At 55.0% G+C, this 27389-nt stretch overlaps 2 protein-coding genes and 1 long non-coding RNA gene across 5 annotated transcripts in view; 2 read left to right on the forward strand and 1 right to left on the reverse strand.

Moving 5' to 3' along the window:
- The window catches only part of Mark4 (microtubule affinity regulating kinase 4), a 33759-nt gene extending 22958 nt beyond the window's left edge, over positions 1-10801 (forward strand). The window contains exons 12-18 of one of the 2 annotated variants that reach the window (XM_052171607.1): positions 14-173; positions 1101-1318; positions 3135-3238; positions 5858-6136; positions 6277-6356; positions 7937-7981; positions 9493-9557. In XM_052171607.1, coding sequence (XP_052027567.1) covers positions 14-173; positions 1101-1318; positions 3135-3238; positions 5858-6136; positions 6277-6356; positions 7937-7981; positions 9493-9557 — 951 coding nt within the window. Of the gene's footprint in view, positions 1-13; positions 174-1100; positions 1319-3134; positions 3239-5857; positions 6137-6276; positions 6357-7936; positions 7982-9492 lie in introns of both variants that reach the window. The other variant, XM_052171604.1, reaches the window with a different exon arrangement.
- Positions 10802-14151: 3350 nt separating this feature from the next.
- Ckm (creatine kinase, M-type) lies at positions 14152-21104 on the reverse strand. The gene is made up of 7 exons (XM_052171611.1): positions 20912-21104; positions 19973-20127; positions 19383-19515; positions 18248-18419; positions 16608-16731; positions 15764-15953; positions 14152-14518 (listed from the first exon to the last, which is right to left on the reverse strand). The coding sequence occupies exons 1-7, from the start codon at positions 21102-21104 to the stop codon at positions 14340-14342; spliced, it is 1146 nt and encodes a 381-aa protein (XP_052027571.1). The 3' UTR covers positions 14152-14339.
- On the forward strand, positions 19368-27358 carry LOC127675540 (uncharacterized). 2 transcript variants are annotated; one of them, XR_007975484.1, is made up of 4 exons: positions 19368-19580; positions 23084-23153; positions 26162-26431; positions 26869-27358. It is a non-coding gene; the product is annotated as an uncharacterized LOC127675540 (long non-coding RNA). The 2 variants fall into 2 exon arrangements; XR_007975483.1 differs by lacking the exon at positions 19368-19580 and having other exon boundaries at positions 20708-23153.
- Positions 27359-27389: the final 31 nt, after the last annotated feature.

Genomic DNA, 27389 nt, shown 5'->3' on the forward strand with positions numbered 1-27389 from the left:
TTCTCTCTTGTAGGAGGGTGGGGACCGGGGTGCCCCAGGGCTGGCCCTGGCACGGGTGCGGGCGCCCAGCGACACCACCAACGGGACAAGCTCCAGCAAAGGCAGCAGCCACAACAAAGGGCAACGGACTTCTTCCTCCACCTACCACCGCCAGCGCCGGCACAGCGACTTCTGTGAGTGTCCTCACCCCAGAAGGCTGGCCCAGCCTTGACTGGCAGTCAGAAGCTAGCTGACTAACTACAGGTGCCAGGGGAATGGTTGTGGCAGCGGAGCTGAGATCTTACTGGATAATCCAGACCAGCCTCAAAGTCATCGTCCTCCTGCCTCAGCCTTCCAGGGGCTGGAAGGACAGGTGGGCATGTCACCTGGCAGGAGAGGAGTGACTCACAGGGAGGATGCTAGGTGTGTTATGTGGTGCCGGGAATCGAACCCGGGTCCACTGAGCCAACTCTTGAGTACCCAGACAGCTTGGACTGCTTGAGAGCTCTCCCCACATGCAATCTAGATCCTGAGGCACCGTCAGAAAGGGCTGGCCGCTGGAAAGCTAGGGCACAGGACTCAAAGTGCAGTGTGGCTGCCGAGAGCCTGCCTTCTTGAGAACGCATCTGTACTTAGTTTCTTTACTATTGCGGTGGGAAAATATTCTCAGGAGGGCAGTTTATTTAGCTCAGGGTCACTGTCATGGGGAAGTCAGTCCCAGCTGCAGGAGCTGGTCACATTGTGTCCACAGTCAGAGACGCAGCAGTGAATGCAGTGAGTGGGCCTCAGTGCCAGGCTCACTTTCCCCACCTCTCCGGGTCAGTCTCCAGCCTCGGGATGGGTGCTGCCCGCCGTGGTCTTCACACCCAGTTAACATGTGAAGCTGACCCTTCACACCCAGTGCCCCAGGCAGCCTCATGTAGACCACCCTCACTGATAGATTGTTGGTAGCGCTGAGTGTTACAGTTACCAACAAGGTTTTTTAAACAAGGACTCTGGCTTGCCTGGTTGCTCTCCGCATAGACCAGACTTGCCTGGAAAGAAACTGCAGCTATTGTGAAGTGTCCTCATGTTCTCGTGTCTCAGTGACCGCAGCTCTGACTGGTCCCATCCTCCACCAGGTGGCCCGTCCCCTGCCCCGCTGCACCCGAAGCGCAGCCCGACCAGCACAGGGGACTCGGAGCTCAAGGAAGAGCGGCTGCCGGGCCGGAAAGCCAGCTGCACCGCGGTGGGCGGGGGCAGTCGGGGCCTGCCCCCCTCCAGCCCCATGGTCAGCAGTGCCCACAACCCCAACAAGGCAGAGATCCCCGAGCGGCGGAAGGACAGCACTAGCACCCCTGTGAGTGTCCTAGGCAGGAGGGGATGGATGCAGTGCACACTCCATTACTGAGCTCTGCCCTCAACCCCAAAGCACTCCCTGGGCCTCTGTGATAGTTCCTTTATTTACATTACACAAGCATTTAACACGTATGTATACAGCACACACAAATGGCTCTTCACATATGCAGTACGCGCTTGCTCTCCCCCTTACACACACACACACACACACACACGTGCATAAATACGCACACATGCACATACATGTACACACGTGCACACATGCACACACGCGTGCACGCACACATGCACACACACACATGCACACACACGCACACATGCGCGCATGCACACACGTACACATGCACACACACATATACACACACAGACACGCACATACACACGCACACACACACACTCATGCGTGCACTTGCCTCTCACCACAGAGATCATCCCGGAAGCCAAGCAGAGGCATGCCTATAGTCCCAGCTCTCAGGAGCCTGAGCAGAAAAATCGTGGGTTCCAGGCCAGCCTGGACTAGAGAGATCTATCTTAGAAAAAGATAAAAATTTAAAAACTTGGGCTGGAGAGATGACTCAATGGTTAAGAGCACTGACTGCTCTTCCAGAGGTCCTGAGTTCAAATCCCAGCAACCACATGGTGGCTCACAACCATCTGTAATGGGATCTGACCCCCTCTTCTGGGGTGTCTGAAAATAGCTGCAGTGTACTCACATACATAAAATAAATAAATCTTAAAAAACGTATAAGGAGCCGGGCAGTGGTGGCGGCACACGCCTTTAATCCCAGCTCTTGGGAGACAGAGGCAGGCAGATTTCAGAGTTTGAAGCCAGCCTGGTCTACAGAGTGAGTTCCAGGACAGCCAAGGCTATACAGAGAAATCCTGTCTCGGAAAACCAACCCTCCCCCCCCCCAAAAAAAAAACCCATATAAGGAATTCTTGTTAACTTTCAAAGAATTAACCTCAGGACTGAGGGCACAGCTGCAGGCAGAGCCCATCCCTGTGGGACCCAAAGAGGCCAGAAGAGAGTGTGTGCCCCCCACGGAGCTGGAGTTAACTTAGTTGTGAGCAGCCCATGGGAGTTTGCAGGGGAAAGGACGAAGAGGGAAAGAGGATTGGAAGTGTGGCTCAGCAGGCGGATGCTTGCGGAGTCTGCAGGTGATGTGTGCTGACCTCTCAGAGGCAGAAGGATCAGAGTTCTAGTCTCAGCGACATGCTCACCCCAGCCTGGGGTACCTGAGACCCTGTGTCACACAAAGGGGCCAGGAAGGATTGAGTAGCCAGGAGCTCAGAGGCTAAGAGCACTGGCTGCACTTGGAGAGGAGCAGGGTTTGGTTCCCCGCACCCACATGGTGGCTCACAACCCTCTAGAACTCCAGTGGCAGGGGAGCTGACGCCATCTTTTGGCCTCTTGAGGCCACTGCATGCAGGTGACACACAGGTATATGTTCCAGGCAAAAGGCCAGTACACATAAAATAAAAAACAAAGCTTTAAAATGGAAAAATAAGGCCAGAAAGATACTCAGAAATTCAGAGCACTGACTGTTCTTCAGGAGGACCTGGGTTCGACTCTTAGTGCCTACATGGTAACACGGCTGGCCGTAACTCGAGTCTCGGGAGATCTAACGCCCTCTTCTGGCCTCTTTGGACACCAGGCACAAACCTGGTGCATAGCACACATGCAGACAGACACATATACAAGGAAATAATAAGAAATCTTTGGAAGAAACAGAAAAGTGTATTGTGGCAGAGCACAGCAGGGTGGGAGGCGGCGGGGTCTTCTCACCTCTTGCCCCCTCCTGGTGTGTCTCCCACAGAACAGCCTGCCCCCCAGCATGATGGCCCGAAGAAACACCTACGTATGCACGGAGCGACCAGGGTCCGAGCGCCCGTCCTTGTTGCCAAACGGCAAAGAAAATAGGTATGTGAAGCAGGGGCTGTGATGGAGGGGAACATAGAGGGTGGGGGAGCATGCTTACACACACTCACACAGACACACACATACACGCACATGCATAAACATGCACTTTACACATACACACACAGATACACGCACAGAGACACACAAAAACACATACATGCACAGACACACACATACATAAACATACACTTTACATACATACACACATATACATTTGCACACATATACAGATACACATCTACACACATGTACACACACACATATATATATATATGCACACACACACACACTGATGACCTAGAGGACACACAGTATAGCAGCATGCGCCGTACCCCATCCTGGGCAGATCCCGCTCCCCACTGACAGTGCTCCCCCCTGGTACAAACCAGGCAGTGGAGCTGGGAAGGCAGACGCCCTGCCCTCCACCCATCAGCCTGGGAACCAAGTGGAATTTTTGTTTTTTGTTGTTTTTTGTTTTTTTGGAGACAGGGTTTCTCTGTGCAGCCCTGGCTGTCCTGGAACTCACTCTGTAGACCAGGCTGGCCTCGAACTCAGAAATCCGCCTGCCTCTGCCTCCCAAGTGCTGGGATTACAGGTGTGCGCCACCACCGCCCAGCCCAAGTGGAATTTTTGAATGATCCAATTTTAGAAGTCTTGAGAGGCTCCGAGTCCTGCGTCATGTGGGCTAGGTGCCCGGCCTGGGAAGCACCTCTCGGCTGGGATGGGATGCACAGGGAATGAGTGAGCCCAGCACCCCTTGCATAGCGCCAAGCTCCCGAAAGCATGAGAAGGAAGGATCAGAGTTCAGAGTCAGTCTTGGTTACATAGCTAGCTTAAGGCTAGCCTGAGCTACAAGAAACCCTGTTTGGTGGTGGTTGTTGTTGTTTTTTAAAGCCAGATGGCACTCACCTTAAGTCCCAGCACTCGGGAGGCTTGGGCAGGTAGAACTCTGTGAGTTCGAGGCCAGCCTGGTCAACAGAGAGTTCCAGGACAGCCAGGGATATACAGAGAAACCCTGTCTCAAACTCCCCCCACCCACACACAAAAAGGCAGTTTGGGCAGTGGCCAGGTTGGTAGCCCTCTTACCTAGCATGCACAAAGCCTTGGATCTGACACCTGTCCTTTACCAGGTGAGGGTCCAGTACCTGTGACCCCGGCACTGAGATGGTGAATGCAGGAGGAGCAGAAGTTTAAGGCCAGCCGGGGCTGTGTGAGACTCTGTCTCAGAGTAAAAAGAACAGGCTGGAGAGATGGTCAGTGCTTGGGGCACTGGCCGCTCGTGCAGAGCTCACAGGTTCAGCTCCTAGAATCCACATGACTCCCATCTGTAAGTCTGCTTCCCGAAGACCCAGTGGTCCTCTGACCTCCGCAGGCACCAGGCACACAGCACACATGATCACAGCCATCCGTGTGGCAAAAACAGCCATGTACATAAAAAATATCTTTAAAATATGAAAGGGGAAAAACGGGAATTACCAGCGGGCTCCGTCTGGTCTGGTCCACACATAACTTCTACCTACCAAGCTTTGGCGCGTTATTGCCCGGCGCCCAGGGCATGCTGGGATGTAGCTATGAATGTCATGAATGTTACGATTTGGTGGTTGTCAGTGTGATCCTGGGACTGATCGGCACTGGGTTAAGAGGGGGACATTACACAAATGTCTCGACCTTCTCTAAATGGGACGGGTGCTAACTGTTCCCGGGTCCCGTACGCCCCTCCCCAGAGTTGAGTCAATGGACTCATTTAATGATAAGGAGATTGTTCAGTAGTTACTAAATAAAAAATAAAAATAAAAATCTAGCAATGATGCTTCATCCAGCAACTGCCCCCTGGCTGGCCCGCGTCCAGCAGTTGCCTCATTACTGCCATCTGCATTCTGGGTAGATCCTAATCCCTCCATTTGCAGCTGAGAAAAAAGTGAGGCACAGAGAAGTTAGGTAGCTTGTCTAAAGTAGCACAGCCAGCGGGTCAAAGAGCAAGGGTTCTAGAATCCTTACTTGTAATCAGCATAAGGTGTGACCTTGGATTTCTAGATAGAGAACACGGCTAAGCTGCCGAGAAGGCCATGGCTTCAATATGATGGAGGTTCCAATTTCTGAGACAGAATCCCAGAACAGGTTTCGTTGAACCTGTCCATGCAGGCCCCTGCTCAGGGTCTGAGGCCTCTGTGCCAGCTGCCAGTCTCCCAGCAAGCTCTTTGAAGGTATGGCCTAGAAATGGCTCAAAGTACTGCTGGCAACGTATTGGACAGTGGCCAGCCATCTGACTCCTTGCAGCAATGCATGCTGGGAAGTGTAGTCTCCAGCCTTAAGGCTATGTGTGTGACTCCTACAGGCCCTAAGGGTTTGGGTGCTAAAAGAGAAAGCACAGGTGGATTTGCGGGAGGCATAGTGGCCTCTGAAATCTGGCCTGGGCTTGAGGGTCCCTGGGAAGGCACATATTGGAGATCTAGCGTTAACAGCACGCCATCGAAAGTAATCCATCTCGTTAGCTAAATGGTCTGCTTTGGTCAAAACCTGGATGGGAGAATCTGGAGAGTGACCCTGTAAACAACACGAGGATCCGTGATGCGCGACAGACTTCCGGCCCCACCCTGACTTGTCTTTCTCTGCTCACAGCTCCGGTACCTCGCGGGTGCCCCCTGCCTCGCCCTCCAGTCACAGCCTGGCTCCCCCGTCGGGAGAGCGGAGCCGCCTGGCTCGGGGCTCCACCATCCGCAGCACCTTCCATGGGGGCCAGGTCCGAGACCGGCGGGCAGGGGGCGGGAGTGGCGGGGGTGTGCAGAATGGGCCCCCCGCCTCACCCACTCTGGCCCACGAGGCCGCACCCCTGCCCTCCGGGCGGCCTCGCCCAACCACCAACCTCTTCACCAAGCTGACCTCCAAACTGACCCGAAGGTGAGCTGCAGCAGATGTGGGGTGTGGGTGTGGGCGGGTGGAGGGGCAGGGCCTAATCTGTCTTCTCTGCTTCGCCTCCTGCACCTGACCTCTCTGTCCTCTGCACCCCCTGTCATCACTCCCACCTCCTTACCCTGCAGGGTTACCCTCGATCCCTCTAAACGGCAGAACTCTAACCGCTGTGTCTCGGGCGCCTCTCTGCCCCAGGGATCCAAAATCAGTAAGTGCCATCTCCTCTGTTCTCGATGGCTCCAACTCTCTTCTGCATGTCTGACTGTGAGCACGTGTGCATGCATACATGTGTGTGTGTCCTTGGAAGGGACCTGTGGCTGGGTACAGGGTACAGCGTGTGTATGTAGGACGGTCTGTGGAGTGTTGTTGACAGGGGTGCAGCGGGTATCTTCTCTACTGAGTTATCTGGAGCAAGTCATTTAGCATCTCTGGGTCTTCTCTGCGACGGGAAGCTAGGGACCACAGAAACTACCACGTGTGATTGCAGCGGCTCAGGTCATTGCTGTGGAAAATGCTTGAATGTGTTACTCAGACACCCACGGGCGTCTGGGATGACGGTTGTTCATTGATAGCTACAGTGTGCCTAGCATGGCTAACAAAATGTGAGACATTCCTACCCTCACATAGCCAACCGTCTAATCGAGGACAGAAGGCGACACACATAGGCCATAAGTTAGTGAAGTACTAACAGGAAAAGTCCTATAGTCTCAGGCTGAGGCAGGAGGATCTCAAGTTCATGGCTAGGCAGGATATAGAAAGACAATTTTTCAAAATGAATAAAGCAGACAGAGTGTCTGAGGAAGGAAGGAAAGGACATGGCTCAACTGTAAATCACTAGCCTAGAATCCCCCAGTGAGGGGCTGGGGGCCTGGCTCAGTGGTAGAGCCCCGCCTAGAATCCCCCAGAGAGGGGCTGGGGGCCTGGCTCAGTGGTAGAGCCCCCCCTAGAATCCCCCAGTGAGGGGCTGGGGCGGGGCTCAGTGGTAGAGCCCCTGCCTAGAATCCCCCAGTGAGGGGCTGGGGCGGGGCTCAGTGGTAGAGCCCCTGCCTAGAATCCCCCAGAGAGGGGCTGGGGGCGTGGCTCAGTGGTAGAGCCCCGCCTAGAATCTCCCAGTGAGGGGCTGGGGGCGTGGCTCAGTGGTAGAGCCCCTGCCTAGAATCCCCCAGTGAGGGGCTGGGGGCGTGGCTCAGTGGTAGAGCCCCTGCCTAGAATCCCCCAGAGAGGGGCTGGGGGCGTGGCTCAGTGGTAGAGCCCCTGCCTAGAATCCCCCAGTGAGGGGCTGGGGGCGTGGCTCAGTGGTAGAGCCCCGCCTAGAATCCCCCAGTGAGGGGCTGGGGGCGTGGCTCAGTGGTAGAGCCCCTGCCTAGAATCCCCCAGTGAGGGGCTGGGGGCGTGGCTCAGTGGTAGAGCCCGTGCCTAGAATCCCCCAGTGAGGGGCTGGGGGCGTGGCTCAGTGGTAGAGCCCCGCCTAGAATCCCCCAGGGCGTGGCTCAGCAATCCAATGTCTGTCACTCTGAGTCTGCCTCTGTGCGGGTGCCTGCCTGCCCTTTTTCTCACCTTCCAAATCCTTCGGTATCTGTCCTCCAATCTTCACTAACCATTTCTGTCTGGACCCCACTGTGGATGGAAGGGATCAAATCCAGACGGTAGCTCTCTCCGCAGCCAGCAGGCAGGCGGGAGAGCGGAGGGGGCCACAGTGTCACAGCTGCCTGGAGTCTGGTGGCAGTGGGGCGGGGAGGGGGTTGTTAATGCCCAGATTTACATTTTGTTCCTTCCCCACTCTGCTAGGGTCACAGACGAACCTGAGAGAATCGGGGGACCTGAGGTCACAAGGTGAGTGAAATTCTCACCCTGCCTGCCTCTGCACACTCTTTTTAAAGCCCAGTCTAGTGCTCTGAAACTAACAAGGTGGAATATTCCGGAACCTTTTCACCTGTACTGAGACTCCTGTCTGCTACACCGGCACACCTTCCCGTGGCTGCCCGGCTCTGAGCCTCTGAGCCTGGGCTCCTGCGCTGGCCGGAGCTCCTCCCTTACCTGCAGGCTTCTTACTCACTGCCTCAGGGTACAGGCAAATCCAGCCCCAGAGTAGCTAAGGGTGTGGGTGCAGACCCAGCGGAAACTCTCTGCAAAGTCATTCCTGTTGAGTTCTGCCACAAAGAAGCCATAGCCGCTCTAAAAACAAATTATGTCATATGACAAACTGTGTCTTAACAAAACGTTTACCAGCTAGGTCTGGTCTGGTCGTACAGGCCTGCCAATCCTAGCAATTCGGACATCTGACGCGGGAGGAATGCGATGTCTAAGCCTGCCAAGGCTACAAAGAGCTCAAAGCCAGCCGAGGCAAATTAGTAAGATCCTGTCTCGAATTTTCAGGGGAGGAAAAAGGGGGGATGGGATGTAGCTCAGTGGTAGAGCCCCGTCTAGAATCCCCCAGTGAGAGGCTGGGGGCGTGGCTCAGTGGTAGAGCCCCGCCTAGAACCCCCCAGTGAGGGGCTGGGGGCGTGGCTCAGTGGTAGAGCCCCGCCTAGAATCCCCAGGGAGGGGCTGGGGGCGTGGCTCAGTGGTGAGTATTTACCCAGCTTGCCAGAGGCCCTCCACTCCAGTCCCTACAGAATGCTACATTCTGCTCTACCCTGACTAGTTCTCCGGTTTAGAATCCCCTATGGAAATGTAGGCCACACGTCTGTATCTAAACCAATGCCTGGAGTCAGAATAGTCCAGGGCTCTGATTGGTCACCTTTGGTCATGTGCTCATACCTGACATACATTTATTGGTCAAAACATTGACTGTCCTAAATCAGAGAGATGAAGAGCTATTCCTTGCTCTGAGACACCTGTGAGCCACTGTGGAGGCCACAGTGGCCGGGGAGGCTGAGGCAAGCTTGAGCTGCATAGAGAGGCCGAAGCGGCAGATCTCTGGGTTCCAGACGAGCCTGGTCTACAGGGTGTAGACTCGAGAGAGCCCTGGGACTAAGTGAGGCTGTTGGTCCCTTATGGAAATAGCCAACTCTGTCAGGAAAGGAGCCTTGGTTAGGTCCGTCGGCTGCAGACTCAGCATCTAGGGTGACCACATGCACAAGCTCCCTCGCCAAAGAGCATGGATCGCAGCTGAGTGACTGGGTCGCTTGTCATTTGAATCCATTTCTGACAGCTCTGCGCGTTAGTGACCAGCTTTCCTGTTTGGCCCGCGCTGTTGCTGACACAGGAATCTCACTGTTCCTCTCTGCCCACCGACAGGCTGGGGTGTGGGAGTGCCTAGCTGCGGGAGAGCCTAGGAATGCAGTCTTAGGGGCACTGCTTGTGTCCCCCTGTCTGATCCCTGCCGTCCTCTCCCTCCTCAGTTGCCATCTACCTTGGGATAAAGCGGAAACCGCCCCCAGGCTGCTCCGATTCCCCTGGAGTGTGAAGCTGACCAGCTCGCGCCCTCCGGAGGCCCTGATGGCTGCCCTGCGACAGGCCACAGCGGCCGCCCGCTGCCGGTGCCGCCAGCCGCAGCCGTTCCTGCTGGCCTGCCTGCACGGGGGTGCGGGCGGGCCCGAGCCCCTGTCCCATTTCGAAGTAGAGGTGTGCCAGCTGCCCCGGCCCGGCCTCAGGGGCGTCCTCTTCCGCCGTGTGGCGGGCACCGCCCTGGCCTTCCGCACCCTTGTCACCCGCATCTCCAACGACCTCGAACTCTGAGCCACCGCCACCACTACCACTACCACCGCCACAGCCACCATCACAGCCCGGGTCCCGTCTTCTTTCTCTGGTTCCTTTCACTGCCCCAAGAGGGGATGGGGACAGAGGAGGGGGTGCCCCGTATCATGACTGAAGCTTCCCTGGATTAGATTGGTGGACAGAGACAGTGTGGAGACACATGACATGAGAAGAGGGCTAGTGGGGGGAGCTGGCACCCTCCTAGGGCCTCTAGGGGGACCCCCCCCAATCTTGTTCTGCTGCAGGGCACCTGAGGAGACTTTGGGGACAGGAGTGAGAAGGGAAACTGAGGAAATTCTCCCATTCAGGGAGAGCTGCCAGGCTTAATGACTGGAGACAGAACTTGGGGGGTTCAGGGAGTTGGAGGGGTCACAGACAGAACCTTCCCCTCCCCCCTTATGCTCGAACCTCCTTCACGCCCCAGGCTGGCACGGGGCACTTTGTACAAATCCGTGTATATACTCCTGTCCCTCTGCAGAGGTCTCTCGGGGAGCTGCCGCTGTTGCCTCCGATTTTTAAGTTATTGCCCCCAGTCCCCCGTCAGCTCCTCACCTGCAGCCTGTTACTCAATAAACAGTAGGAGTCCCTCCAATCCCCGACCCCCTCCCTGGCCGACCTGGGGTTTTCCTGCCCAGCCCTTGGCCTGCAGGTGAGGCAGGGAGCTGGGGGCTTGACCCCAACCTGTGGTTCTGCTTGCTGAGCCTTTGTTATCTCATCTGCAGAATGGGGAGAGTGGGGCTGGAGGGTGGGTCAAGGATGAGTATGGAAGAGGGCAGAACAGAAGTCGGCCTCGTCCGTCCGTGAGGCCCCAGCCTTCTGTGACACGCCCCTCTTGGCCACTCACTCCCCTCTGCCGTGTCACACTGGACCCAGAGCCTCCTCCCACTCCAGTAATACATGTATTCAATAAACAAGGACTGGTGCCGACCACGCCGGGCCCAGGTCTGGACGAGACGTACGGAGCCCATGGATGGGAAGGGGACTGGACGTGACCAGACCCTGGGTGGCCCAGGGCTCAGAAGCAATTCCATGGGCTGTGGCTGTGGCAAGGTTGGGACAGTGCTGGCCTGGTGGGGGTTCCTACTTCTGCACAAACAATTTGTGCCTCTGGCCTGTGACCCCAGCACACACGGAGCAGAGGAAGCATCAGGGCCGTTCCGGGATGTATAGTGTCTGAGGCCACGCCGAGATACATGAAATGGCCGTCTCCCTTACCAGTGCTTTTCCAGAAACCTGCCCCAATGAATAGGAGCTGAGCAGGCTTTCGGCCTGTCCTGTCAGCGTCCATCTGGCTTCTGATTCTTAAAAGAATGGACCAGGCTCATCACACTTTGTAGCCCAGGCTGGCTTTGAACTTGGAAACACTATCCTCTGCAGGGACAGCCCCAGCCCTGCCTTCCTAGAACCCACGTCCCAGAAGAGAGCTGGCCGGATAGTTGGGAGCCATGGCATGCCGGGCAGTGGTGGTGCACACCTGTGATCCCAGCACTAGGGAGGCAGAGGCAGGCAGATTTCTGAGTTCGAGGCCAGCCTGGTCTGCAGAGTGAGTTCCAGGACAGTTGGGGCTAGTTATCGAAACACTGTACACTGTCTGGAAAAAACAAAAGAAAAAAAAAAGTTTCCAGGGGGCGGGTGGATGGAGGAAGGATTGGCAGCAGGTGGATGGGGAGGGGCTCAGCAGGCAAAGCAGTTGTGGTACCAATGGTGATTAAACTTTGAGTTCTAAGTATGGCTGTGAATGGGTCTAGGTCTAACAGTGACTTCTTCAGACAGGGATGCCCAGTATCCAGCAAGCCATCTTTGTCACCTAACCTCTACCTTAGTCATCCTATGAGCTCTTGGGGACAGCCTGGACCTCAGTTAGACTGAAGGCAGGACATGAATTTCTTGACCTCTAATGATGTTTTATTTTTTTGATCTTTTTTTGACCTTTTGAATTTTTTTTTAAGATTTATTTATTGTTATATGTGAGTACACTGTAGCTGTCTTCAGATGCCCCAGAAGAGGGCATCAGATCCCATTACAGATGGTTGTGAGCTGCCATGTGGTTGCTGGGAATTGAACTCAGGACCTCTGGAAGAGCAGCCAGGGCTCTTAACCGCCGGGCATCTCTCTCTCCAGCCCGACCTTTTGACTTGGAGTTATTACTCTGTGTGTCTCTGTGAGTGGGTCTCTGGTTGGCTTGGTTGCTGGTTGGTTTTCTGCTGTGTGCATGCAGGCATCCCTGGAGGCCAGACGAGGCTGTTGGGTCCTCAGGCAGGAGTGACAGAAAGCCTTGAGCTGTGGTTTGAGTGCTGGATTGAACCCATGTCTGCTGGGTCAGCGAGTGTGCCTAACCACTGAGCCAGCTTTCTCTAAGACCTGTCTCCGGCTAAGCTTGGACGCTTGGCAATCCTCCTGCCTCAGCCTCCTGAGGGCTGGGGCTACAGGTTGCTTCTGTCCCCACTTCTAAGGACTCACAACCTGTTTTGTTTTGAGCCGGTCTCTGTGTACCTGTGCTCTCTGTTGGCCTTTGACTGTTGGCCTGGTGACAGTAACTCCTCGCTGCAGTTACAGAAACTCGTCACAGTGCCTGAGTTTGTTTTCATATAACCCAGACTGGTCTCTATGTAGCCAAGGCTAGCTTTGAACTGCCCATCCTGCCTCCACCTCCCATGTTCTGGGATTATAGGTATAGGGCACTCACTATGTAGAGCAGGCTAGCTTCAAACTCAGACATCCAGCTGCACCTGCCTCCTGAGTGCTGAAGCTAAACGTGGAGGGTGAGCTGCCTGCTTGGCCTTGTTACAAACTCCTCTCTCAGAAACTGCCCCACACCCCTTTCGGCTCTTCCCTGGGACCACAGACCCCCAACCCTAACCCCTTCCTACTGATGGCCCAACCCATGTGCTCCATCCGGAAGCAGAAACCCCTGCAGAGATACACATAGCAGAGACTGGGCAGGAGGGCAGGAGCTTCAAAGCTCATCCAGCAGAGGGCTTGCCCGGCACGCAGGAGGCTGGCACACAGGACGGGCCTGGTGGCACAGGTCTGTATCCCAGCGTTAAACAGGTAAAACCCAAAATGATGAGATGTTCAAGATCTACCAGATGTGGTGGTGGCAGGAGGCAAAAACTGGCGGATGTCTGTGAGTTCAAGGCTAGCCTAATCTACGTAGTGAGCTCCAGGACAGCAATGGCTGTGTAGAGAGACCCTGTCTCAAAAAAACAAAACAAAAAATGATTCAAGGTTTTTCTTGGCTACATAGTGTTTGAGGGCCAACCTGGGCTACGTGCGCTCCTGACCTTGAAGGATCACCCAACTACAGATGAGAACTGTGGCCTAGTTTTCTATTATTCCACGTTATGTGTTATCTGTGAAAGGGAACACTTTGTCAAGACAACTCAGTTTTGAGAGTTGGTTCCCTACACACACACACACACACACACACACACACACACACCACAGGCTCTGGGACCAAACACATCAGGTTACTGCAGGGTCTGGTTTTCGTCTGGTGAGCAGCCTCTACCAACTGCCAGCTAAGCTGGGCGCAGCGGATCTGCCTGCCGTCCCAGGATTCAGGAGGCAGACTCGGGAGCTTAATGCAAGCAAGTTTGAGGCCAGCCTGGGTTACATAGTAAGTTTGAGGCCAGCCTAAAGTACATAGAGATAGCCCATGTTTAACAAGGTAAGGGAAATGGCTGAGTGGGTGACAGTCCTGGTTTATGCAAACGAGAGAGCTCAAGTTTGGGTCATCAGTATCCAGTGACAGGCATGACTGTGTGTGCCTGTGACCCCAACATATGGACAGAAACAGGCTGACCCTGGGAGCTGATGTCCCTTCAGTGAGCCCAGACAGCGAGCATCCGGTTCAGCGAAGAGACTGTCAAAACAGGTGGTGCCCGGTGACCCAGCAGTCAATAGGCAGGGGCAGATGGGTCTCTGAGATTGAGACCAGCTTGGTCTACATAGTGAGTTCCGGGAAAGCCAGGGCTGCATAGTATAGTAATAGTAATAGTAGTAATAGAGAGTAACAGAGGAAGACACCACAGCTCCCCTCTAGCCTGTCACAGGTGTGTGTACCTGTGCCAAGCATGGTGGTGCACACCAGAAGCAGGAAGATTAGAAATCCGAGGATCTCCTCAGCTACACAGGGAATCTGGGGCCAGCCTTGGCTACAGGAGTGGCCGTCTCAAAACAGCAATAGCCTGGCAGCTAGAGAGGACTGAAGACAGAACAGAGAGGACGCCAAGTGAGGTGCATAAGAGAGAAGTCCCCGCTCCCTCCCTCAGTAGCTGGCACACTCAAAGCTAAGGCACCACGGACTTTTATTTAAGGCAGGGCTTGGGGAAGCAGCCGGCGCTCCGGAGCGCCCAGGGTGGGAGATTAGCAGTGGGCGGGGCTCCGGAGAGGCAGGTTCTCATTGGCCAGAACGGGACAGAGCCCAGTGATTGGACTTCCAGGGGGCGGGGCTCCAGCGTAGACCGCAGGCTGGTGCGCCAGGCGGCGCCTACTTCTGCGCGGGGATCATGTCGTCGATGGCCTGGCCCTTTTCCAGCTTCTTCTCCATCTCCACCATGAGCTTCACGCCATCCACCACCAGCTGCACCTGTTCAACCTCGGATGAGCCCAGCCGATCGGCGTTGGAGATGTCGAACACGGCGCCCACCGCAGCCGTGTCCACGCCACCTGCGCAGGAGCAGAGGCCACGGAGGCATTGAACAGGGGACAGGGGTGCAGGGACTGCCCGACCCTGAGCCCTCCTGCAAACGCCTCGGAAAGTTGCTGTTCACAAGTCACCAGTTCTCGATACTGGGCACTGCATGCCTGGACTTTAGGGTGAGGTCTTCGCTCAACGAGAAATTATTGTACAGGTCACCGAAATAGCTGAGTGCGTAAAGAAGCTTGCTGCTAAACCTGACAACCGGAGTTCAATTCCCAGGACTCACGTGGTGGAAGGCGGGAACTGACTTTGGAAAGTTGTCCTCTGACATCCATACAAGTGTCGTGAAATGGGAGTGGGCCCTCTCACACAGATAAATTTAATTTTAAAAGTATACCCGGCAGTGGTGGTGCACATTTTTTTTTTTAATTTGGTTTTTTCGAGACAGGGTTTCTCTGTGTAGCCCTGGCTGTCCTGGAACTCAGTCTGTAGGCCAGGCTGGCCTCGAACTCAGAAATCCGCCTGCCTCTGCCTCCCAGAGTGCTGGGATTACAGGCGTGCGCCACCACCACCCGGCGGTGGTGCACATTTTTAATCCCAGCATTCAGGAGGCAGAGGCAGGAGAATTTTTGTGAGTTTGAGGGCATCCTGGTCTATAGAGTGAGTTCCAAGACAGTCAGGGCTACACAGAGAAATCCTGTCTGGAAAACCCAAAAGGGAGAGGAGAAGGAGGAAGAAGAGGAAGAGGAGGAGGAGAAGAGAGAAAGAAAGAAAGAAAGAAAGAAAGAAAGAAAGAAAGAAAGAAAGAAAGAAAGAAAGAAAGAAAATATGCCTCCAGGTATGGTGGCACATGATTTTAATGCCAGCACTCAGGAGGCTGGAGGCAGAGGCAGAAGCATCTTTGTAAATTTTAGTCTGAGGCCAGCCTGATCTACATACCGAATCCTGGGACATCCAATACTACATAGAGACCCTATCTCAAAACAAAACTCTATGTAATATATATATATATATATATATATATATATATATATATATATATATATATATATTACATGGAGAGATCATGCGGAGTAATGAACGCTATGTTAAGAGTGGCGGCCTGCAGCCGAACTGACCACATTCCATTTACAGGTGGAGAATCTGAGGCGCCAGTGGAGAATCGGGGTATACGTGTGTAAAATACACATCAAATAGTCTTGACCCCAGAACTTGAAGCTACACCCCTACCCCGCGGAGCCTCCCCTGCCGCCGCGGGAGGGCGGCCGCACCTGTGCCGCGCTTCTGCAGACGAAGGCGGGTGAGAATCTCCTCAAACTTGGGGTGCTTGCTGAGGTTCGCCAGCTTCACGTGCACGCCTCCGCGCAGCCCGGTGCCCAGGTTGGACGGGCAGGTGAGCACATAGCCCAGGTGCTCGTTCCACATGAAGGGGTGACCTGCCTTCTTGAAGATCTCCTCAATCTGAGAAGGGGAGAGAGAGGGCACCAGAAGTGGGGCTCCGAATGCAGCCTGCCAGGAGGGCTCTGGGGGACACGTGTCAGGATGTAGGCCGGGTTGGGCGCCCAAGAGTGACAGTGGACAACCAGCCACGAGGAATTCCACCTAGCGGGGCTTTGGGCAAAGATGGGGGCCGATTTCGGACCCTGGAGGTGGGAATAGGGCTTGGAAATGTGTGGGGCGGGTTCTGGGCTGGGGCTGGGAATTGAGGATGAGGAGCGGGGAGGGGGAGGAATGGTCGGGACCTTTCTGGGACGTGAAGTCAGGGAAGGCAGAGCTTGCTCTGTGTGTGTGTGTGTGTGTGTGTGTGTACGCGTGCGTGCGTGCGTGTGTTCAAGTGTGTGTGAGTGTGTATTCACGTGTGTGCGCGCATGTGTGTGTTCATGTGCATGAGTGTGTATGCATGTGTGTGAGTCTGCATCTGCCTGTATGAGTGTGTATGCAGGTATGTGCGCATGTGTGAGTGTGTAAGAGGCAGAGATGGGAAACTGACTGATGAGGCGCCAGCGTGGGCTTGGTCAGTGTGGAAGGGGCGGAGTCTCGGAGCTGGGCGTGGCGGAAGGAGCTTGGCTGCGTCCTGATTGGTGTTGCAGTCAGGACGGAGCCGCAGACACTCACCTTCTGCAGGCCCACGCAGAAGCGGCGGAAAACCTCCTTCATATTGCCGCCCTTCTCCATGGAGATCACGCGGAGGTGGTCCTCCTCATTCACCCACACCAAGAAGCTTTTGTTGTCGTTGTGCCTAACAAGGGGTGACCCAAGGCCAAGAACTCAGCTGGAGCCCCGTGGCCCAAGAACGGAAACGCACGACTTTGTCCTTAGCTCCTCCCCTCGGGCACCAGGGGACAGACACGGGCACACCGGCTTCCCAGTCACAGCTCTGCAAGACTTCAGAGCAGAGAACAGGGACTTTCAGAGAACCTGAGAACCTTCAGTCTTAGCTGGACTCCGCCCCTGGCAGGCACCGGCCTGTAGCTCTGGCTACAGAAGACTGAGGCAGGAGGATCTTGAGTTCGAGGTCAGCTTCGGCTATGCTACAGGGGCATTGTATACCTCCTGTGACCACAGGTCCTACAGACAGTGTTTTATCCATTTGGATTCCAAGATTATCCATTCGGATTTGCATCCCAGGGCTCTGAGGGTTCTGCCATCTTCAGTTTTTAAAAATTATCATCAATATAACAATTTTAATTACTATTTTTTTTTATCCAGAAAGGGAGGTCTTGGCTGCCATTGAACTGGCAATCCTCCTGCCTCTGTCTCTGCAGTATGATGATTGCAGGTGTGCTCCACCAAGCCTGGATGATTTATTGTTGTTGTTGTATTTTCATATGTGTATTTTGGTGTACAATGCATTTTGTTGTTGATGATGTTTTGAGACAGGGTTTCTCTGTGTAGCCCTGTCTGTCCTAGAACTCGCTTTGTAGACCAGGCTGGCCTCAAACTCAGAGACTCATCTGCCTCTGCCTCTTGAGTGCTGAGATTAAATGTGTGTGCCGCTATCACCCAGCCTTGTACAATGGATTTTTAAAAAAAGATTTATTTATTACTGTATGTAAGTACACTGTAGCTGTTTTCAGACACACCAGAAGAGGGCGTCAGATCTTATGATGGATGGTTGTGAGCCACCATGTGGTTGCTGGGATTTGAACTCAGGACCTTTGGAAGAGCAGTCAGTGCTCTTAACCGCTGAGCCATCTCTCCAGCCCGTACAATGGATTTTTTAAAGATGGTCTTTGTTGACCACAGTGGTTCCTAATATCAAGCGATCCTCCTGCCTTAGGCCTCCTGAGTAGCTGATACTGCAGGTATATGTGGTCATACACCTAGTAACAGCTGGGATTTGAATCCAGGGAGTGTAAAGTTCCAATATAAATGTTCTATTTTATTCTATTTGCCATAATAAGGATTAAATCTCAGCACTATGCAAGACAGGGAGATTCTCTACCACTGAGCCACGCCCCCAGCCCCTCCCTGGGGATTCTAGGCGGGACTCTTACCACTGAGCCACGCCCCAGCCCCTCCCTAGTGATTCTAGGCGGGGCTCTACCACTGAGCCACGCCCCACTCCAGCTCTCTTTTCAGTTCTTATTTTGAGGCCAAGCTGGTCGCCCCTGAGCTTGGGACCTCCCGACAGGCCTGTGCCACTAAGCCTGGCTTTAGGCAGGATTAGAAGGCAAGATCGTGGTCTCCTACGATTGAAGGAAGGACCAGAGGGCCAGAAAGCATCTGGAAAGCTAGGAAAAGGAGGGGCTCACCAGATGCCACGGGCGTCGGGCCAGTCGCGGGCCATGCCCGAGGCGAGCAGCAGCGGGGACACAGGCTTGTCGAACAGGAAGTGGTCGTCAATGAGCTGCTGCTGCTCCTGCTCCGTCATGCTCTTCAGCGGGTAGTACTTGCCTTTGAACTCGCCCGTCAGGCTGTTGAGAGCTGAGGGGCCACAGGAGAGCAGTCGGCAGCCCGCCTCGCTTCGAGTGCGGTGCCAGGCTGGAAGGCTGCCCGCTATTGTCGACCCTAACACCCTGAGCCCTGACAGCAAAGAGCCCAGGCTGGCCTCAAACTCACTGTGTGTGACAAAATTATGGAGAGCTTAAAACTGACCACTACAGGGCTCAGAAGCAGAGGCAGGTGGATCTCTTTAACTTTGAGACCAGCCTGATCGACACAGTGAGTCTGGGACAGCCAGGGCTATGGAGAGAGAGACTGCAAAAAATTAAAAATCGAATAAAAATGAACCAAACCAACCAAACAAACAAAAAAACCTGAAAGGCGAAACAAAACCCCACCCCCTACCTCCGAAAGATTAGCCACTGTCCACTGTAGAATTTGCACTTTGTGCCAGCTAAGGGCACATACTTGTAATCCCAGCATTTGGGAGGCTGAGGCGGGAGGATGACTAGTTGGAGGCCAGCCTAGACTACATAGGGAGTCTCTGTCTCAATGGAACAAAAGAAAGAGAAATCCTCACTCATTGCGGACGTGTTTTCCTTTTTTGTTTCTGAGGAAGAATCTCACTATGAACAAAGGCTGGCCCTTCAATTCGTGGCCATCCTCCTGTCTCAGCCTTCCAAGTACTAAGATTACAAGTGTAGGGTGCCAGGCCCTGGCCAACTACCAGAAACAACCCTCTGTCGGTTCTCTGACACATCTGCCAGATTCGTGCCAATGGCCCCCCCACCTGAAAAATCAGAGCACTGAATTAATGAATCAACGAGTGACTGAGACAGCAATGGGTGTGAGGATCCCGGGGCAGCTGAGTGCAGGACTTCCCAGTGCTCTACGACCTCCCACGCCCCCACCCGCTAGCTCGGGTAATGCAGCCGTTCTTCTCAAGCCAAGGCCGGAACCTGAACCGCAGGAACCGGAACCGGGCGCAGCGGTCGGGGACCTCACCTTCCACGGACAGCTTTTCCACGGCGCGGCGCTCTCCGCGGGAGCAGTGCGGGGGCAGAGTGTAGCCCTTGATGCTGCGGCCGGTGCGCACGCGGCTGCTTAGCACGTAGTTGGGGTCCAGGTCGTCTCCACCCTGGGGAGCATTGGGGTATCAGGGAAGGAAGTCTTGGCCATCCCCGGTCTCATTCCAAATCTTCCGTGAGTCTCACTGCAGGTCTTTCAGGGTCTCCCCGATCCTCCTGCGTGCCCCCTCATGCCCTGGGGTTTCCTGACTTCCTCCTGAGTCTGTCCCAGAACGCCCAGGGTCCCTCGTCCTCCTGGGTGTCCCCTTGTCCTATGAGGGAGGGCTGCCCACTTCCTCCTGGGTTTGCCCCAGATCTTTTAGGGTCTCCCCAGAGGCCTTTGGATCTCCCCCAGATCCTGCCAGGTCCCCGTGTTGGTACTGAGCTCCGTCGTGTGCCCCTCCCTGCCTCACCGCTGCACCTGTTGTGCACTCAAGTCCCATCCTGACTCTTTTGTGTCCCCATACCTCCCCCTACTCTGCACCTCTGTCGTCTCCCCTTTCCACTACCTGCCCCCGGGGCAGTGACCTTGAGGTTCTCGTGGTTGAGGTCGGTCTTATGCTTGTCTGTGGGTTTGTAGCCGCCATGGCGGTCCTGGATGATGGGGTCGAACAGGTCCTTGAAGACCGTGTAGGACTCCTCATCGCCGGCCACACAGCCCACGGTCATGATGAAGGGGTGACCTGCGGGGTGGGGCTGAGGTTAGCACCGGAAGCTTGGGTTTGTGATGGATAGAGGTGTTCAGTATGGGGAAAAGGACCAGGTAAATGGGGCCAAAGATGTTAGAGCTCCTTGGAGACCCCAATTCTAGCATGTGCTGAGAACCTCAAACATTCAGTTCACTTCCTTGGAGGACCCGAGTGCAACTCAGCAGTACAGCCCGCCTAGAATCGCCCTGTGAGGGGCTGGGGCGTGGCTCAGTGGTAGAGCCCCTGCCTAGAATCCCACAGTGAGGGGCTGGGGGCGGGGCTCAGTGGTAGAGCCCCTGCCTAGAATCCCCCAGTGAGGGGCTGGGGGCGTGGCTCAGTGGTAGAGCCCCGCCTAGAATCCCCCCGTGAGGGGCTGGGGGCGTGGCTCAGTGGTAGAGCCCCTGCCTAGAATCCCCCAGTGAGGGGCTGGGGGCGTGGCCCAGTGGTAGAGCCCTGCCTAGAATCCCCCAGTGAGGGACTGGGGGCGTGGCTCAGTGGTAGAGCCCCGCCTAGAATCCCCCCGTGAGGGGCTGGGGGCGTGGTTCAGTGGTAGAGCCCTGCCTAGAATCCCCCAGTGAGGGGCTGGGGGCGGGGCTCAGTGGTAGAGCCCCTGCCTAGTATGCTGGGAGAAGATCCTAGATATCCTAGATATAATTCAAGGAGAGAGAGGGAGGGATAGATAGAGAGGGGAGGGAGCTGAGGCTCCCCGGAACAGGCAGGTGTCTGTCTGCCCAGTGGTCTCCAACCCTTTGGTCCGTCTGTCCTGCTGCGGGCTCACCTGGGTTGTCCACCCCAGTCTGGATTACATCATCCAGAGTGAAGCCAGATGGAGTCTCCTTATCTCGGAGCTTATTGTAGAGGTCAGGGGTCAGCACCTTGGCCATGTGATTGTTGTGTTTGCTGAGGTCTGGGTACTCCTCCTGCGCCTTGTAGTTCAGCTTGAACTTGTTGTGGGTGTTGCCGAACGGCATGGCGGCGGACTTTGGGACCCTGCGAGCAGACAGGATGATGCACACAGACTTAAGAACCCAGTTGCTAGGGGCCTGCAGTCAGTCGATTGATTGTGGGCTTAAAACAAGAGGGGCATCCCTCTCTGTGAGCCCCAGCCTTGTAAGGAAGCATTAGGAGCCCAAGTTGCCTGATGTGGCCACATCGTGCCTGTGTGACCCTGCTGGGGACCCAGTGTCCCTAGCTGGGACGGAAGGGCAAAACCTTTTGTCCAAAGCCAAATAAGGACAGTCACATAAATAACAACAACAACAACAACAACAACAAAATACTGGATCTGGGGTGGGGTTCCACTGCCAGAGAGCTTGTCCTGCAAACTTTGGACGCTGGCTTTGGTACCCCGCAAAATCGGGTGTGGCTGCTCATGCCTGTAAACCCAGACACCTAGAGTATCAGAAATTCAAGGTCATCTTCAGCAAGGCCAGCCCGAGCTACAGGAATCTCTACCTCAACCAAGAAGAACTGAATACAGGCCTTGGCTGGGTGTGGCAGCCCATGCTTGTAACTCCAGCACTCTGAGGCGGAAGCAGGAGGGTTGTAGGGCATTCAAGGCTAGCCCGGGCCTCAGAAACCCTGCCTCCAGAAAATAAAATTATATAAAATAACAAGATGCATAAAAGCAGCAAAGGATCTGGAATCAGGTGGTCTGGGTTCGAGTTTTGGCTTCTACTTCTGACAAGCTGTGTGACTCTGCGGAGCCTGTCTGACTCCTCTGTAAACTCATCTGTAAAGTGCAGGCCACGGCTGTGCTTTCCTCGTGGGAGGGATTTAAAGACGGGTAAAGCGCGGCCCGTGTGCCTTGCTTTTATTGTTCTTGGGTCTGTGGTTGTTTGAAATATGTGAGCCTCACAGACTCACATATTTGAATGTTTGGTCCCTGGTCGGTGGAAGTGTTTGGGAAGGATTAGAAGGTGTGGCTTTGCAGGAGGTGTGTCACTGCTTGTGGGCTTTGAGGTTTCAAAAAGTCCACCCGCTCCCCAAGCATCTCCCCAAGCAGCTCCCTCTCAGTCTCTTGGCTGATGATAAGGATGTAGCTCTCAGCTGCGCCACCACCATGCCCACCTGCCTGCCGCTCTAGAACCGTCAACCCCAAACTAATGCTTTCTTCTTTTTAAGTTGTCTTGGTCATATTGTTTTGTCACAGAAATTGAAAATCAACTCCGACAAGCTCTGTGTGAGGACCGTGGTAAAGATTATATGTGCACACCTGAGAAAAGTGGTAAAGGTTCCACTGAGATTCTGACCCAAATCAGTCCAGGTGCAGGCGTAGGAATGAGTCCGGAGGCCTCAGCCATCACTCCCTGTCCCTCCACCTCTGGCTGTCTACCAGGTCCACTTCCAAAGCCACATCTCTCCTAAGCCACTGCTCTGTGGCCCCAGGCTGTGACTGGACCTCTCTGACACGTGTATCAGCGAGACTGAAGCTCTCTCACCGGAAGGGCAGAGCTCTGAGCTCCAGCCCAAGACTGGCGAGTCCATGACCAGCCGGACTGTCTGGCATGAAGTCGCAGCTCGGATTCTAACAGTTACTGTTAATACTTCTGTTTGTACATTGCAGGCTCACGCATGTGCACAGGTGTGCACATTCCAGTGGCGGCAAAGGCTGACCTCAGGTTCTGCGACATTGTTGCCATTTTTTAGATTCTTTATTTTATCTTGAGGTAGGGCCTCTCACAGACCAGGAGCTAGGTTGGCTGGCCATCAGGCCCAGGGCTCGGATCCTCCTGTCCCTACCTCACCAGGGGATTCAGAAGTTCTCCCCACAGATAGCTGTTTTTTGTTTGTTTGTTTGTTTGTTTGTTTGTTTGTTTTTAGTTTTGTTTTCTTTTTCTAGAGTGTGAATTCTGGGATTTGAACTAAGCCATAAGCTGCCCTGGTCACCTCCCCGTCACATCCCTTGTTTTTTATTGTTATTGCTTTTCCTTATTACCTTTATCACTAGGCCCCTGAAGCACTGACCTTGGGGGGGGCGTCCTGCCTCCATCAGGACTGGAAGGAGGCCCCAGGGAAAGGTGAGAGGGAAGGTGGATGGAGCTGAGGGAAGAGGGTGGGGCAGGACACAGACCCAAAGCCCTTGAAGCTGCTCCTCCTGGGCTATTTTTAGAAGCTCCTCACCCCCACTGCCACCTGTCCCTCCCTCCTTGCAGGCTCGGCTCGCCTTGCACTAAGTCAGCATTGGGACAGGTGGGCTGGGGTGGCCAAGAGGACACACGGCCAGGCCCTGGGACTCAAGGACATCCTCCGCTAACCCCACCCTCCACCCTCACCCTAGGGGCACCCCAGGAGACTGGGCACTGAGGCTAGACTCAGAAGCAGAAAGAGCTTCTGAATCCCCAAACCCATCACAAATTCTCTAAGATCTCTAGGTAAACTGAGTCACATAGTCCTGCCTCCATGATCCCAGAGACAGAAGGCCTCAGGAGAGCCAGGGACCTGCTCCCCAGGTAAAGGTGCGAGCCTCCAAGTCTCACACAGAGAAAGAGACCCAAAGTAGCCCTATGACCTCTGTCCCACGTGTATTGTGACACTGTCCCCCACTCCACACACAAAAATAAATGTAATAATTTTTAAAACTTGACAACCACAGAGAGAAAGTCCAGGACAATGAGACAGAAGGTCACAGAGATACAACACAGGCCCACATGGTTACAAAGTTAAAGGGCCACTGACAGGTGTCACTGAGACAACTGTCTTTGTGTGCCCGGTTGACTCTGATAAAAAGTTCCAGCCCACCCTGCCTTGCAAGGAGGGCACACTTGGTGACTATTGAAACCTAGGTGGCCCAGACATTTGGCCCCACAACTTGTGCTGCAAAACCCACAGCTACAACCACACTGGGTGAGAGGATCCCCGGACTCCTGTGCCCCACTCCCACCCTCGTGATTCCTCTCAGGCCCTACCTGGCTGGCGGGCTCCTGAGTGTCTGTCAGTGCTGTGGAGGTGGTGGTGACCCGGGGGCAGCCCCTGCATCCCTCGGGCTTTATAGAGGAGCCTACAGGGTGTGACTGGCTAGGAGGGGCTGTCCCCAGGGAGGGGCCCCTGCGGGCAGCTGAGCTTTCGGCTCTCTGCCTGGGCACCATGCCCACCCGGACCCAGCCCGCAGCTCGCTCGCCCAGCCCCATGGCCTTGTATGGACTGCCTCAGGGGCTGACTCGGTCAGTCACTGCTTTCCAGATTAAGTGCTGAGTCTTGCTGGCGGGGGACAGCTGGCCCCTCGCCGGGAACATGGAGCAGTAATACTTTGGGTGTCCCAGGCACGTATAAGCCCTGGTCCCCAAGCTGCTGCAGCCTGCCCTCAGCCCCCCACAGCCTTGATTGTAGCCAGTACCCCCCCCACACACACACACACACTTCATTGCCTGCACAGCATTATTAGCAGCTGGGAGAACCATTTCATTTCATTTTGTTTGTGTTTTTGAAATAGGGCCTTAGTCTGTAGCCAAGGCTAGCCTAAAACCCTCTATATTGTCCAGGCTGACCTCAGACTTGTGGCAGTTCTTCTGCCTCGGCCTCCCGAATAGGATTACATGCCCGTCTTTAGTTATTTAATTGTTTTGATTTTTTGAGACAAGCTCTAACTATGCCACCCAGTTTGGCTTTGCAATCATGGCAATCCCCCTGCCTCAGCCTTCCAAGTGTCAAGGTGTGTGTCATTTTTTGCAGTTACAGGTTCAGAAACGTGCATGCCAGGCAAGCGCTGTTCTTTGCCGCTGTGACTCTAGCCTACAGCACCTGGGTGGGGGAAGGATTTCCAGTGCAAACCAAGGGCCGGAGACCCAGGAAGGATGCAGGAGCCAGAGAGAGGCCTGTAGCCCGCCCAGCTACAGGAAAGGCAGTGACTGCGGCCTGTGGTTTAGACCGGGTTCAACTTCTCCCAGGAGCCCAGTGCTGCTGCTCCCACCGTGGTGGAACCGACAGGGAACCTGACAGAAGCAGAAAAGACAAACCTGGGGCTGAGGGAGGTGGACACCCTCAGCCCGCCCTCCCCCTGGATCCACCAGGGACAGGGCTATTTTTAGAGCAAGCTTCTCCTCCACATCTACAGAGCCCAAGACCCAGGCACCGGGGTGGGGGTGGGGGCAGCAGGTGCTGGGGGAGCAACCACATGTCCGGGTTAATTATAACCAGGCATCTCGGGTGTCCCTGGGCCTTGCCTCCTTACATGGGCAGCCTAGGCCCATAGTGGCTGCTCTCATCCCTGGAGAGGGGTGGGCTAGGTGGCCCCCAAGCTGTGGAGGGCAGACCAGAGCAGGACACAGGATGACAGGAGCCTTCTGCACCTCCGCTGTGACCAAGGACCTCGGTGTCCGAGAAGTGGAAGTGAGACGCAGTGTGGAACTTTCCTCCTCTGCCTGGGAGGTGCCAGGATTGTCCCTGGGGGAGGCGGGCTCCTCCAGGATCGCCCCAGGTCCCTCTGTTGATTCTGGGGCAGCCAGCATGGCTTCACCCCACTCTCCTCCACTTCTGCCCAGGCTGCTGAGGGGCTCCAGCTCTAGGGGGCGGGCGGAGAAGGAAAGAAGTGTTTAGAACATTCCTGGGGTTCAGCCCCCACTCCCGACACCCCATGTTCCTTGCCAGCGTGCTCAGACGAGCCAGGGCCTCCTCTGGGGCCTTAGAAAGTGATGCCCAAGGAACTAAAGAACTGGGTTTCGAGAGTTCGAGGCCAGCCTGGTCTACACAGCGAGTTCCAGGACAGCCAGGGCTACACAGAGGAACCCCGTCTCAAAAAACAAACAAAAACAAACAAAGCCCCATTTTAAAAATTGGACCCTTATCAAGGAAACAGAGGTGCACAGTGACCCCCCACCCCGGGAGCGCTGTGACATCTGACTGGGACAGAGCTGGCCGTGCTGTGCAGGGAGGGAGCAGGTGCCCAGGTCCCAGGGAGGAATGCTGAGGGCAAGGAGCTCACAGGAGACTCGGAGGGTCAGAGGCAGAGAGGGCCATGTCATAGGCTCGCCAGGGAGCACGCGCCAGCCTCTGAGAACTGCTCCTGGGTCTTTCAATTTTGTTTTTCCAGATAGGGTTTCTCTGTAGCCTTGGCTGTCCTGGAGCTCTCTCTGTAAACTGTCGACTGTGAAAGGCAGCCTGTGGCCTGCTTGAGCGAGGCTTACTCTGGAGATGCGGTAGCGAATTCTACAAGGGACGGAACCGTGAGCCACCATGGAACTCCTGACACCACCAGGCCCTCAACTCTGTAATTCTGTGGCAATCAATCACCTAGGGCCACGCCCCAAGCCCCTAGTATTCTGGATGGACTCCACCCCCACAGTCACCTGGCAACAGCCAGGTAGGCCCCTCCCCATGGTTACCAGGCTGTTGCCACTGTAAGAGTAGTAATAGGAGCCAGGCAGTGGTGGCGCACGCCTGTAATCCCAGCACTTGGGAGGCAGAGGCAGGTGGATTTTCTGAGTTCGAGGCCAGCCAGGGCTACACAGAAGAACCCTGTCTCAAAAAACAAACAAACAAACAAAAAAAAAAAAACCCAAAAAACAAAAACCCAAAAAACAAACAAACAACCCCCCCCCCCAGATGTAGTAGTAGGCTCCCCGTCCCTCCCCCTCCTCGTGCCCATGGCCGGCCTCTACTTCTCTACCTTCTCTCTTTGTCTCTACTTCTCTGCAATAAAGCTCTAAAATCGTAGACTGTCCCCTTTCATCCGGACCCACCATGCTGGAGCAATGGAACAGGCCTTCCCCCTGACGAGCTGTGTCTCCTCTCCTGCAGGAAGGCCTCCCAGCGCTTCAGCCCCATCCTCCAGGGCAGAGCAGACCAAGGACTAGCCCGCCGCCGCCAGCCAGCCAGGGAAACGCCCAGCGCCCTCCCTGCCCCCTTCCCCTTCAGCCCTGGCCTGACCGAGCCGCCCCCACCCCACCCCACCCCCTCGTTCTCAGTTCTTCCCCTCCCTGAGGCCCAGGGACCCCGAGACTGCGCTCCTCTTCACCCGTGGGGTGTGGAGGCCTCACATGGCCCAATGTCCGGCGGTGGCCCATGGGATCGCGCGACAGTCTCCCGTGTATGCCTGTCCAGTGCCGGGCGGGGGGCGGGGGCTCTGGCGGGACGCTGGTTCTGCCGCCCTTTATGCCCCCAGGTCCTGCGCCCTATAGTAAACCAGGATGGTTTTGAACTCACAGACTCTGTCTCCCAGAGTGCTGGGGTTAAAGGCCCCATGCCTGGCCCTGACTTTTTTTTCCATTAAAAAAATTACATTTATTTATTTATGTATGTATGTATATATGTATGTATGT

This window comes from Apodemus sylvaticus, chromosome 1, assembly GCF_947179515.1.
Source record: "Apodemus sylvaticus chromosome 1, mApoSyl1.1, whole genome shotgun sequence".
NCBI classification, from domain to species: domain Eukaryota; kingdom Metazoa; phylum Chordata; class Mammalia; order Rodentia; family Muridae; genus Apodemus; species Apodemus sylvaticus.

What these genes read in the sequence shown, in the direction of transcription:
- Ckm (XM_052171611.1), bottom strand. Translation starts at nt 21,104, where the DNA reads ATGCCGTTCGGCAACACCCACAACAAGTTCAAGCTGAACTACAAGGCG. An exon ending in TCAACCACGAGAACCTCAAG is followed by an intron (nt 19,516 to 19,972) that starts GTCACTGCCCCG and finishes AATGCTCCCCAG; the next exon opens with GGTGGAGACGACCTGGACCC. An exon ending in GGAAAAGCTGTCCGTGGAAG is followed by an intron (nt 18,420 to 19,382) that starts GTGAGGTCCCCG and finishes GTGGCCCCTCAG; the next exon opens with CTCTCAACAGCCTGACGGGC.